Source organism: Malaclemys terrapin, chromosome 1, assembly GCF_027887155.1.
Source record: "Malaclemys terrapin pileata isolate rMalTer1 chromosome 1, rMalTer1.hap1, whole genome shotgun sequence".
In the NCBI taxonomy this organism is placed as follows: domain Eukaryota; kingdom Metazoa; phylum Chordata; order Testudines; family Emydidae; genus Malaclemys; species Malaclemys terrapin.
In genome coordinates, this window is record NC_071505.1 from 247,184,059 (window position 1) to 247,196,832 (window position 12,774).

A 12,774-nucleotide genomic window follows, 5' to 3' on the forward strand; every position below is an offset into this window, starting at 1 on the left:
GCAACATGCAAACATACTCACTACATTTTCTGAGCGCCAGCATTCAAGTATACTCCCATGTGGAACAGGCATAAGCTTTCAGTCAAACTGCCAGTAGGAAGTGAGTAAAGCAACAATAGTGTGGTTTAAACACTGAACAAATTCCGCTCTATGAAAATTATCATTAATCATCCCATTATTAAAACAAGACTCAAAATGTTGTATAAGATAATCGAAATGTTTTGAGCAAAGAAAGGAAATCTATCTCGCGGGGAGGGGAGGAAAGTTAAAATCAGTGACTCTGAAATGTATAAATAGTTGTTTGATTATTTAATATTTCACTCAGCCCCGATTAAATTTCTTTCCAGCTTCATCTATGGCTACTACTTTTTCTCGACCCCATACTTGCACATTCTTTATGACCAACTCAAAGACCCTAACTCACTCCAGGCACACAAACACATATATTCTCCCACTCACCCACATACATATACGTGGCTATAGTGTGACAAATGAACATCTGGTTAACGCATTTATTTCAAAATAAAGGCTTCTATGTGTGATTTTTTTCATTCCTACCAAGCTAAATCTGCATAATTATAACCCCCACGCTACCAGACTCTAATTATATAGTTTTATAAAAAAGGAAATGCCAGCATCGGAGCCACCCAATTCAGAAGCAGAGTCGGGGAGTAGCTATCACAGCTGGGTAGATAGGCTATTTTTTGAAAGACTTGGGTTTTAAAACTTCCCTATGGCCGCGGGGATGAACCGTTTAATTCTGTTTTAAACGACCAGGTAGTTTGGCCCGAGTGAAGACTGCAGGCTCAGCGTATTTTAAAAAAAATAACAATCAAAAAAGCGGTGTCCTTCCTAGCAGGTCCATTGAGGGTGGAAGTTTCAGGGGCTAGATACAAGAGCGCGGGGGGCGTGGCGGGGCCCAGAGTGTAAATCGGGGCAGAAGCTGGGTCAGCGACAGATCTCCCCCACGATATTGTTTTGTGCCCATGATTCAACAGCTGATGTCAGTGTCTGGTGTGTGCGTGTGTGTCTAGGGAGGGGGTAGGGATACAGGAGGCGCCCCCCCCCCGGCAGTGGCTGCAACCACATCAAAGCCTAGGTGGGTGATTTGGGGGCGAGGATGCTGCCGGGCGTGGCTCCCGCTCCCCTGCCTCTCTCTAGCCCCGCTCCTCCTCAGGCGCTCGCTTTTTATCCCCCCGCGGCTAATGGCTCTGGAGCCGGGCCGCTCTTTGTTCCCATTGTGCGGGTGCCTCTCCCGTGCCAGAGTGGGAGGGGAGCCCCCGGGCTGTGTTGTCGCTGCTGACAGGAGGCGCAAGAGCAGCTGAGGCGGCTGCCGCCGACCAGGCTGAACGCGAGCTGCAAGGGGGGGAAGCCAGAGCCGCCGCCAGTAGCGGGACCAGGGAAGGAGGCGAGCGGCCGAGGGAGCCCGGCAGCCTTGCGGCGAGCAGGTGCTCGCGGGGCGGGGCGGGGCGGATGGAGGCTGCCTGGCTGCAGCCGCCGGCGATGGCGGAGGTGCAGGCGGCCGGGCCCGGGGCGGGCTCGGTGGTGAGCGCCGAGCTGGAGGTGAAGAAGCTGCAGGAGCTGGTGCGGAAGCTGGAGAAGCAGAACGAGCAGCTGCGGAGCCGCGCAGCGGCCGCCGCCCCCCCGGCCCCGGGCAGCCCGCACCTGCTGTTGCTCCCGCCGCCAGCCCCCGCAGCGGCCGGGCTGGCCTCGAGCGGCGGCCCCGGGGCCCTGTGCATGCCGAGCCCGGCGCCCACTCTCCTGTGCACCGCTAGCCTGGGCCCGCCGGAGCCCTTCGTCTATTTCAAGCCCGCCCTGGCTGGCCTGGCCGCGGCAGCAGGAGGCGGGCAGGAGGCCGGGAGCCTCCCCGCGGCGAGGGAAGCCACGGTGCTGGACGAGGTGGAGGTGCTGGACCTGGAGGACGGGGACTGCAGCCAGGACGAAGACACATGGTACATGACACCCCCCTCCCCTGATATTGTCTGAGCGCCCCAGTCCCGGGGTTGGCCGCTCCTGTGCCCCAGGGCAAATCCCCCTCGCCGGGAGCACCAGGGGCCTTGGGAGGGACCGGACAGCAACTGGATCTCGTCCCCGTTAAGCATGGAGAGCCCGACTGTAATAATGCAGCCTGGCTAAGTGCCCCCCTCCCCAGTCTTCCCTAATTCTTACACAGCTGGTGCTTTCAAATCGCTGATTAGCATTAACCCTAAAATCCACTTGATCTTATTTTGCTGAATCTTAAATCTGCTTTTTTTAAACGTGTCATCTGGTTGGTGTGATTAACTCTCTCAATGAAAACGGGCCATTTCTGAGACCTCTGTTGTCTCCTGCTTCTCAAGTCTAGAGTTTATCTCCTAATCGCCCCTTTATGCTCCATCTCCTCTGCATGCCTAATTTCAAGCCTATCTGTATCCCTTGGGAAGAGCAGGACTACAGGCTGTCTCTGTTTCTGTAACCTACTCAGTAATGATCCAAAAACCAGGGAGCAATATTTTGCACTGAATTTTATTGTTCCTACTAAGCACATTTATCTTCTTTGCTCACCTCTCACACTTGACTGAGCTTCTAAGATTTGGTGACCTCCCTAGCCATTCATTCAGGACGTTAAATTAACACTGTCACAAATGTGGCAACTATGAAGTGGTAGATGTCAGGAAGGAAGAATTAAGGTGAAAAATCTGGTTTAGGTTAAAACCTATCTGAGTAAAAAATAATGAAAAGATTTTACTGAAGAGCAACATGACTGGTAAGTATATTGGTTTTTAGTCTTGATACTAAGGCTTTTGTTGCTTCCTTAAAATGGATTTACTACAGTCATTTTAGGAAGGACTAAGAAAGAGATTACAGCCTTCTTTAAAAAATAAGGAATGCTTTCAGTTCTCCTTGTACTGGTTATACTCTCCTTAAAATGCTACCCTCTCTCAAGTTGAATTTCAGTCCTCAGCAATATAGGAGGGCTTTGGACTTTTGGGCATTGTTGTTGTGCAGTTACATTGTTCAGATATGTACATGGTTCCAGAATAATGTATGAACATGTGTCAATAAACTGGAAGAAGCAGAAAATAAAATCGAACTAGGGGAATATTTGTGGCTGGTTCTTTATGCCCAGGAAGGGAAAATGATAGACAAAGATATGCAGTGTTGTTGTAGCTCTGTTGGTCCCAGTATATTAGAGAGAGAGCGTGGGTGAGACAATATCAAAGAAGAGCCCCATGTGAGCTCCAAAGATGCTTCCTCTCTCTCTCTCACCAACATAAATTGGTCTGAAAAAAGATATTACCTCACCCACTTTGTCAGACCAAACATACTCAGAATTGTCTAGTGTCTTGTAACTTGTATATCTCAACAGCTTGTGTTGAGTGCTAATAAATATTACGGAAAATGACCTGAAAGGCCGGATCTGCACTACAGAACTAACCACATTTAATCGTGGTTGTAGCTCAACTGTATTAAAATATGTCAGTGAGAAAAAGAATGTTATAATTGTGCTAAAGAGCCATATATTAGCCTGGGTGTCTATCCAGGTGATAATGTTTCCTTAACATGTTCTAATATAGTTTTTAAATCCATGCAGATAAGAGCATATCATGATATAATGCAGTTGAGCTAGAACCATGTTTAAACATGGTTATTGTGGTAGTATAGGTAGGGTCTTAAGACTCATCAAAATGTGATTTATCTCTATAAAGATTTTTAGATAGCAGGCCTAATTTTTGAAGCTCTTCTCTTGGGAATCACCAACAATTGTAGATAGTTTATTAGTGATAATTGTACTTGACTTATCAATACCAGTTGATTCTGCAGATGATTAGATTGTGCTGGACTGTTTTGGGAACATGACTGGGATGAATCAGTTTTATAATTTCAAACTTCATTGCTCAGGACAGATAATATGATAGGGTGTTGTTTCTCTGGTCTCATTTAGTTGATTTGGGGTGACCACTTTGCTTGGTTACTTGCATTTAATAATGTTTTGTACATGCTTACATTTTAAGGCTGTATTGGATTGGTATTATTGCAAGTCTTGCAGTGCAAATGTCAATTGTGATTATCAGGTTTGGTTTACTCTTTGGAAAGAATCTTGCTATTTGGAGACAAATTCTACCTATGTATGGTATCACCGGGGACTGAATGTATGTATTGAGGTGCAGAATTTGGCCCTTGGTAACTCTGAAGGACAGTTACTTAGTTTTATTAATTTAAACAAGGCACATTACATATTTCCTTCAGGGATGAATCTCTAATGACCTGCATTGCTGGTCAGTGGTAGTTTCAGTTAGCTGCTGTGGGGTTATTGTTAATCTTTTGATGATTTGTTAAATCTTTTTTTAAATAATGTGTCAAATCTAGAAAGCCAAAGGCCAGTGCAATCCTAATTGTTGACTTTTTAATATTGGGTCCTAACTGCTTTTGTAATATTGTTCTAAAAAATTGCAGTTCAAAAAGAAAAAATACCCTACGTTACAAAAAAGTAAAAACTTTTTTCCTTGGTTGTCATCTTTCTGCATAAACATCAAATTATTTAGAACTCGTCAGTCACATGTTTTACTTTCAAAATACTGCTGAAAGTTAACAATGGAGCTGAGACGTTATTTTCAGTACATATGCGGCTCATCATGGTTTTTAATTCTGAGGATTAATTGTGTAGCCAACCATTGTATTAAGTGAGAGGAGGTCAGCCCTATTGTCCGACCAATTCAGGTCTGGAACTCTGCTGGGATTGCAAACAAGGGGACCAGTTGTGATGAGGACACTTGTCCATTAGGAGCTGGATGGCAATTTATCTCCCAAACAGTAGGCTACAAAGCAGGCATTACATAGCAATAGCTCACTACTGAGCTGAGCAGGTTTTGCACCAATAACCTAAATGTGAAGGGCTCTGTTGCTAATTAGTAATCATCTGAGACTTACTCCCTTTGTCTTGACTTTAGCCTTTTTATATCTGCTATTCACATTCCACTTCCTGGCCGGTTGTGCCTTTTTGCCCTACTTCTGATATTCTATTTAAGAGTTTGTATAACCACACTGTGCTTTAGAAACAAACAGGGTATGGTGTCCAGTGAGGAAGCTGAGCGCTGTCTTCAGCAGCTAATGATAGTTCATCCAGGAAGATGTGTGCTTTCCCAGGTGAACCTATGTCTACGTGCATGTCAAAATCCGCGAGGACTCCGATAACAGTGGACACCAGCTTAGAGAATTTATCTGTGAAAACCATCAAGCCCCGTACTGTGAGGAGGTTTGGTAGAACCGTAAACTCTACCCCAGGGGCACAGGAGATGACCAGATACTCAAATATTCTTGTCTCTGTGGTTAGCTGCCTATTGTATTCCAAGCCCAGACAAAAACAGAACAGCTTCTCCTACACTTCTTTTTCTGCACGTTGGTTCATCTGGCTGGAACCAAGAGTGTAAAAATCATCATCATCATCATCCAGCAAACTTTTTAAATTTCTCAAATCTGTATGTAATGTACAGTATAATATATAAAGTCTTTGTATCCTGTGGGAGAGATACTGCCTGTGAAAACTGTAATATTATATCAATTCTGACATGATTGGGTAAATCACTGAAGGAAAGAATGTAAAAGATGTTACTATGAAGTTCTTAAATACAAAATTAAGCACTGCAATGATTTAATCTAAGTGAGTATTAAATATTCACAGAAAATATTATAAAATCTGTCTCTTTGGGGTATGTATACTGTTTATGAAAACTGTACTATTACATCACTTTTGTGTTAGAAACATAAATTCTTAATACACAGTCAATCAAGTATACAAAAATACAAAGCTTATGTACTGTGTACATGCTAATATTTCTGCATATTTTAATTGAGGTTGTATGTCTCGCCTACTAAGACCCTCACACCACAAGAGAAATCATTGAGTCCTCTGCAATGGTGTAGACATATTCTGGATCATCCCACTCCTGAGATAGAAGCTGCAAAACGTTCCCTATGCTTTAGACTGGAACAAGGTAATCCTATGATCTTTTTACTTGTTATATTTCTTTGAATTTCATAACTAATCAGTTAGCATTTGTGCTTGGCATGCAAGTTGGAAGTTCTATATGCTGATCGGTTTCAGCAGTTTTCTGTGTTTAGCAAATGGTAGATGCATAGTTTTGTAATATAAGTACACCGCTACCTCAATATACCGCGACCCGATATAACACGAATTTGGATATAACGCATTAAAGCAGTGCTCCGGGGGGGCGGGGCTGCGCACTCTGGTGGATCAAAGCAAGTTCAATATAACGCGGTTTCACCTATAACGCAATAAGATTTTTTTTTTTTGCTCCTGAGGACAGCGTTATATCGAGGTAGAGGTGTATATACAACTCCCTCTGTTACATGAGTGGCAGCTATATTTTTAGTTTTTGCTTAGTGTGCATTTTTAAGCAATCTCCTTTTTCTTCTCTTCTTTTTCCTCCACTCTCCAAACCCTAATTTTTAACTATCTTATTAATTTTCAGATGTCCCCATTTCCTCTAAATAAGGGCCCATAGACTTTAATGGGAGAAATCTTGGGCCCTAACTTAAAGTGTCAATCCTGCAATGAGATGTGCACAAAGCACCTCTGTACTTGCACAGAACCTCATACATTGCAGTGGGACTCTACACAGGGAATGGAGTCTAACTGCACACATCTCATTGTAGGTTCAGGGATTTATTATTTATAGGACATGCAACAAGAAATCTAACTTGATCACAGATAATACTGTGCAGGACTTTCTATTGCTCGAATATTGGGGGGCCATGTTCATTGCTGGCATAAGATTGCTCACTTCTAATTAACTTTGTATGGAGTTATGTCTACCAGTGGTGAGTCTAGCTCCCTGGATATATTACAGTTCTAAATAGAAATCAGCTACATTATTATTTAATTATTTTATTCATTTGTTGTATCACCCCCAGACCCCAGTTAGGATTTCAGTGTGTTAGATGCTGTACAGTTGTTTGGTTCCTGCCCCAAAGAGTTGATAATGCAGTTTCAAGCAAAACTTGACATGGGAGTTCAGAAAACAATTGGGGGGAAGCAGGGAGGAGAGGAGAAGTAAGACAAGGTTAATGTTAATATAGCCATATAGTTATATAAAATAGCTATGGCCATGCACCTGAAAAGCACTTAAGCACATGCTTAAGGTTATGCATGTACTTCTGTGCTTTGCTGAACTGGAGCCTGTGAGTCCAGTCCTGTACCACTGAAGTCCATGGAGTTTTATTATTCACTTCAGTGGGAACAGGATAGGGACCCATATTTACAACTCTGTTTTCCAATTTGTTTGAAAATATATACGTTTTAAAATTAAATATTGGATATTCCTGACCTATCCTTCAACCTAGCCATACTTAGTTGCTGACTGAATGTGTGTGTGCACACCTGTGTGTACCAAGGCAGTAATAAGTCTTGGGGAAGTATTTGAAATAGGAGATGGTAGTGTTCTAATGGATTTGTTCAGGAAGTTTGTACCCTGTCCAACAGTTTACTTAACAATTCTATTGATGATGCACGAGCTGGAAAGGAATCCTATTTAGACTCCAGTTTTGGAAAAAAAAATCACAGAGCAGATTTTAATTAGTAGTAGTTTTACATTTTAAAAAAAATTAAAAATACAGATGCAATACAAACTGTCTTCTGCTGCCATTCTCAATTTTAAATAATAATGCACAACAGAGGCGGCACTCAAAGGTAAGACTGCAAATTCATAAAAAAGTAATTCACTAAATTGTGTGTTAAAACCTGCCAGAGATGGGTAATCTATTTTTTTTTTCTCCAAGGCATTGTTTACATTTACTAGGAAAGCAATTTGCTTTCACGTTTTCCTGTATATTTAAAATTTAAGTGAATTGCTATCTCTCTGATTTTAGTTTGTACATTTTTCAACATCTGAGAGATCATAGCAAATTTTAATCAAGGCTACCTGTGACAGAGTAATTTTACTACATATTCTAATTATGGTTATTGCTCCATGAAGTTCCATTATTTTAAAAATAATTTGAGGATTTATATTCTCTTCAAAGGCCATGTGTAAATCTCATCTTGGGAGTTATGTGTTCAAGGAGAGAATTGTCTCATAAATGTTTTTATTGCAATGGTTTTATAATAAAATTGTTTTGTTGTTACTAATTAACTACCTTTGCTCAGATATGAATTTTTTTAATTGGGCCATTCCCCTATAAGTAATAGTTAATCAACAAATGTCAGGTATTAAATATTAACTTTCATTTCTAATTGTATTAAATTAGGATTTGGTTTTATAGGAGTCTTTCCCCCTGTTTTGGAGCAGGATGAGACAATTGGAACAATTTAATAAATCTGTTTTATAAAGTAAAACTAACTTTCTGTAATGTCTTTTCTCGTTTTATTCCTCATTTTGTATCCCTATCTATTGATGATCCCTTTTATTTATATATTACAATTTGATTTTTCCTTAAAAAGTAACTGTGAAAATGGCATTATGGATTTCCACAATAGTTGTATTTCAAGTGATAACCTATACAGTTTACTCAGTTTAAAGGTAAAAAGTCTTTTCCCCCTTAGCTACCAGCCCTTCAAATTCACCGTGGTATCAGAAAATCAGGTTGTGCTCTTTCTAGCTTGCACGTCACCACCAGTAACCCTGATTCAGCTGATGAATATTATTGTGTACTCAATGTGCAGTAACAATGTACAAATCTGTACTCTGAGATAAAGTTTGCTGCTGGAGTTTACTTAATAATTTTGTTGTTGATCCATGAGCTAGAAAGGAATCCAGTGTAGCCACTCATAGCTATCTTAGCATTATAGTGGTAACAGGAATGAAAAGCAGCAAAAACTTATTTTGCCTTGGCTCAGTTGTTCCTTCTGCTCTTCATATAGGCCCTAGTACAGCAAGTTAGATGCAAGGACATGCCCAATTTTAAGTGCATGAGTAGTTCCACTGAAGCAAAAACTACTCAGACTTGGTGAATACAGTGCACAAGATCCAACTGCAGCTCCTGGGTTCTCTTCCTGAGTTTGCACATCACTCAGGCTTGGTAGCAGTCTCTTTTCTTTTCTGGGTGTAATGGTTGCAGCTCCTCCTTATAACTTTATATTGTGGGGAGGAGGGGGAGGAATAGTGCTCATGACATTTTAGAGGCATTTGGGCCTGAATGCACAAAAGGAGTTAGGACTGGTGATGCTGAGTGTCCTAATGCCTAACTTTTAGACACCTAGAAAATCACTGTGATTCACAAAGCCTGAGTTAGGTGTCTAGGCTCCCATACAATGAATGAGGAGATTGTGATTCACAAAAGCCAGCATGCCAGGAAGGGAGCTGCCTACACTAGCTAGGGTTACCATATTTTGTGCCTCCCAAAGGAGGACACTCCACGGGCCCCCGGCCCCGCCCCCAGCCCTGCCCCCGCCCCAACTCCGCCCCCTCCCCAAAGTCTCCACCCCCTCCCCTGTTTCCCGCGAACATTTGAGTCGCGGGAAGCCTGAAGCAGGTAAGGGGGAGTGTGGGGGGAGGAGGCGTGGCCCAGGCTGGCCCCGGCCCTGGGGTGCTGGGCCCGGCCGACCACCCCCGGCCCGCCCAGCACTGCGGTCCCCGGCCCGGCCCCCAGGTCCCCGGCACCACACCGCCGGTCCCCAGCCCGGCCCCCGGCACCGCCGGCCCGGCCGCCGGAGCCCCCGAGCCCCCGGCCGAGCCCCCGGCCCGGCCCCTGCCGGAGCCCCTGCCGGAGCCCCCGGCCCAGCCCCGCCGGAGCCCCCGGCCCGGCCCCGCCGGCCTGGCCCTGGAGCCCCCGGCCAGGCACCGCACCCCCGGCCCCGCTCCGCCAGCCCGTCCCGGCCCCCGGCCCCCCCCCCCGTCCCGGCCCGTCCTGATTTTCCCGGACATGTCCGGCTTTTTGGGCTTTCCCCCCGGATGGGGATTTGGAGCCCAAAAAGCCGGACATGTCCGGGAAAATCCAGACGTATGGTAACCCTAACACTAGCCAATGGGAGATGCCAATGAGATGGATGCATGCTAAACCCTCCTGCCCGCAACAGGTGCCTAAGTCTGGGCTGCAGGAAGACACTTATCTCTTCCTGGGATTCTCAGCTGCAAACCCTCTCTTGGTGTTAAGCATCTATGCTATTAGCAAGAAGCTAGGGGAGAGGAAAGGAGAGGAGGAAGACTCTTAAGAAGTCATTTGGGGTGTGTGTGTGACTGACTGACTGACTGACTCTATAATCTGGTGGTTAGAGTGCTCACGTGGGAGGTGGAAGACCAGATCCATTTTCCCTTTGTCAGTGACTCTCTGATTCATCCAGAATGCATCAGCTTCAACAGGGGAGATTGAGGGAGCGGCATATCAGAATAGCCTATAGCCCCGTGGTTAGAGCACTCTCTGGAGAGATGGCAGATCCCAGTTCAAATCCATTCTTCCCCTCAGGGGGACTTGAATCCATATTCCATGTGAATAACTTATAGCACAGTGGTTAGGGTAAAAGGAAAGTCCTCTTCCCCACTCCAGCTATTTTGTGTGAACTCACCTTCAGGGCCTAATCTGTTTGATGCCCTCTGAGCATGCCTAGTGGATTGGGCCCTAAATGTGATTTAGATGGAAGAATGTCTATTCCCCTGGTTTGTGAATAGCTCTGGGGCTTCCAAGAGGGTAGGTGGTTGGGCGCCTATAGTGAGACAGCAGTTTGCATGCCCAGAGACGAAAGTTAGGCAGCTAGGGAACTTTTACTGCAGAGATTTAGGCTCTGAGTTTAGACAGCTCCAGGGATCGGTGGGAGTTTTGTGCATCACAGTGGTCCCAAAACTGAGACTTGGGTGCCTAAAACAGAGACTTGGGCACCTAACTCCTTTTGTGCTTTCAGGCCTTGCTACCTTTTTACACTTCATAAATTTCTTCATGTCTTAAGTTAACTTGTTCCACATGTTGATTTGTCAGTCAGAAAATTGTACCACGTGAGTGGAGTGGGTTGAACAGTACCTTTCCACGCGAGTTTTGCCACTGCAATGCTGTAGCCAAAGTACAACTAAAAAACAAATGCCCCAATTCTGTAGTGTATGGAGACTGAGGGAGATGTATGGTTCTGAAGACACTAAGGCCAGTAGTGCAGTCATGACATAGGACATATTCTAGAGTATTTGCTGATGTTTCATATCTTCCCTGATTGTGCAGTTTGATGGCTTAAAAAAAATCAATCTTTTGGAGGCCTAAACTTAAGAATTGGCAGTAGATCAAAGATCATTTTCAAGCTATGCAGATAAGACTGCTGAGCCTCACTCATGTCATCAAACGTTTATGCTCTATTTGTCTGAGATATGCTTAGCAATGGAAGACTTCCAACTGAAGACTGTTAGTTTGGGGCCAGATTTCTAGTGGAAATTTACATGTGGGGGTGGAGCAGAATTATAAGAATCCTGTATTTTCCCATTCACCTTCCTTTTTCTATTTTGTGTGTGTTTGTTTCCCAATTGGGAGATTCCTGCAGAATCCTTTCTAACCTAGATAGTGGCATACAACATATACAGTGCAATGCACAGAAGGAGCAATAGCACGAAACAAATTAGGATTGAACAATTCTAGTGAATTCCATGGTGCTGGGGAAGCACTGTATGACTGTCCTTTTGCTGCAGTGGGTGGAAAGGTCAGATGAGCAAGGAAGAGACATTCAGAAAAAATAGGAAAATGTAGGGTGAGTGTCATATTTTCGCAAGGAAACTATTTCCTTTGATTCTTTGCTTGTCTGATGGTTTCCTTTGTTTGGTCTGCAGCAATTTGTTATCCACTTTTAAATTTGTACCCCCATCTTTAACACTGCTCTCCACCTTTTTGATTCTGTCAAGTCACCAGGACCACATATTAGCCTTAATAGTGTGGTGGAGTCTGTTTTACATGCTGTTAGTAATGATGGGAGGTTTGGGAAACTGCTGTTTAGTACCAAATCCTCTGAGGAGGAAGATGTGATGGGCAAGCTTCCCATTCCCTATGCTGATTTACACCAGCTGAGGATTTGGCATGTAGCTATACTGCAGGAGCATGCCATTGAAGAGCCAAGTAGATAAATTGAGGAACTTAGAGCCATAGCAAAGAGTCACTCTACAGGAGTTCAGTTAGTTTTTGTGGAGGGCTTGAAACTCAGCCTTCCAGACAGCAGAGCCCATAGGATCTGTGTCATGCCCCAGCTTTTAACAGTCCTTTGGTATAGTGATATGTTTGTGGAAGATTATATTTTGGAGATGCTCCCTCATAAGGGACAGTATAATGAATATAGGAATTTAGAGAAGTGCCCTGGAAGCTGGGGTTGAGAACACAGAGTAGCTGTGCACAGCAATTCACCACAGAAGTGCTCTTAGTTTGTTTTTATTAAAAGTGTTATTCCTTTCTTCTTCACTGGTTTGTTGATTAACTCCAAGATCTTTACACTTGGAGGAACCCCTGCAGTGTGCCAGACCTCCAAGGGGGTCTCCCTCTTCCTTAAGGGTAGGCCAGACAGCCTCAGTGCCTCTGAGACTCAGCTCTGGACTGCAGCACTCCTGTTTCACAACGTGAGCTCTGCCCAGTGAGTCCAACTGAGATAAAGTCTCTGACCAGGAGTCTCATATACTTCAGGGACCAATGCACCTCTGCAGTTACTTGTAGTGACACCAGGAGGCTTTTCAAAATAGAGTAGGTTTTATTAGTTAACTGAACACAGCATCAGGAAGTCCTTAGGTTAGCATAGAGAAATAAAAGTTTGGGGCACCTGGCATTGGCCACTGTCGGAAGACAGGATACTGGGTTAGATGGACCTTTGGTCTGATCCAGTAT

At 44.1% G+C, this 12,774-nt stretch overlaps 1 protein-coding gene across 3 annotated transcripts in view; it reads left to right on the forward strand.

Annotated features, from left to right (window-relative positions):
• Positions 1 to 1,240: 1,240 nt before the first annotated feature.
• SLAIN1 (SLAIN motif family member 1) overlaps positions 1,241 to 12,774 on the forward strand; it is a 71,927-nt gene continuing 60,393 nt past the window's right edge. Inside the window, exons 1-2 of one of the 3 annotated variants that reach the window (XM_054011776.1) lie at positions 1,241 to 1,952; positions 5,836 to 5,975. In XM_054011776.1, the coding sequence (XP_053867751.1) occupies positions 1,474 to 1,952; positions 5,836 to 5,975 (619 nt within the window). In that variant the 5' untranslated portion in view covers positions 1,241 to 1,473. The remainder of the gene's footprint in view (positions 1,953 to 5,835; positions 5,976 to 12,774) is intronic. The other 2 variants (XM_054011785.1, XR_008443044.1) reach the window with 2 other exon arrangements.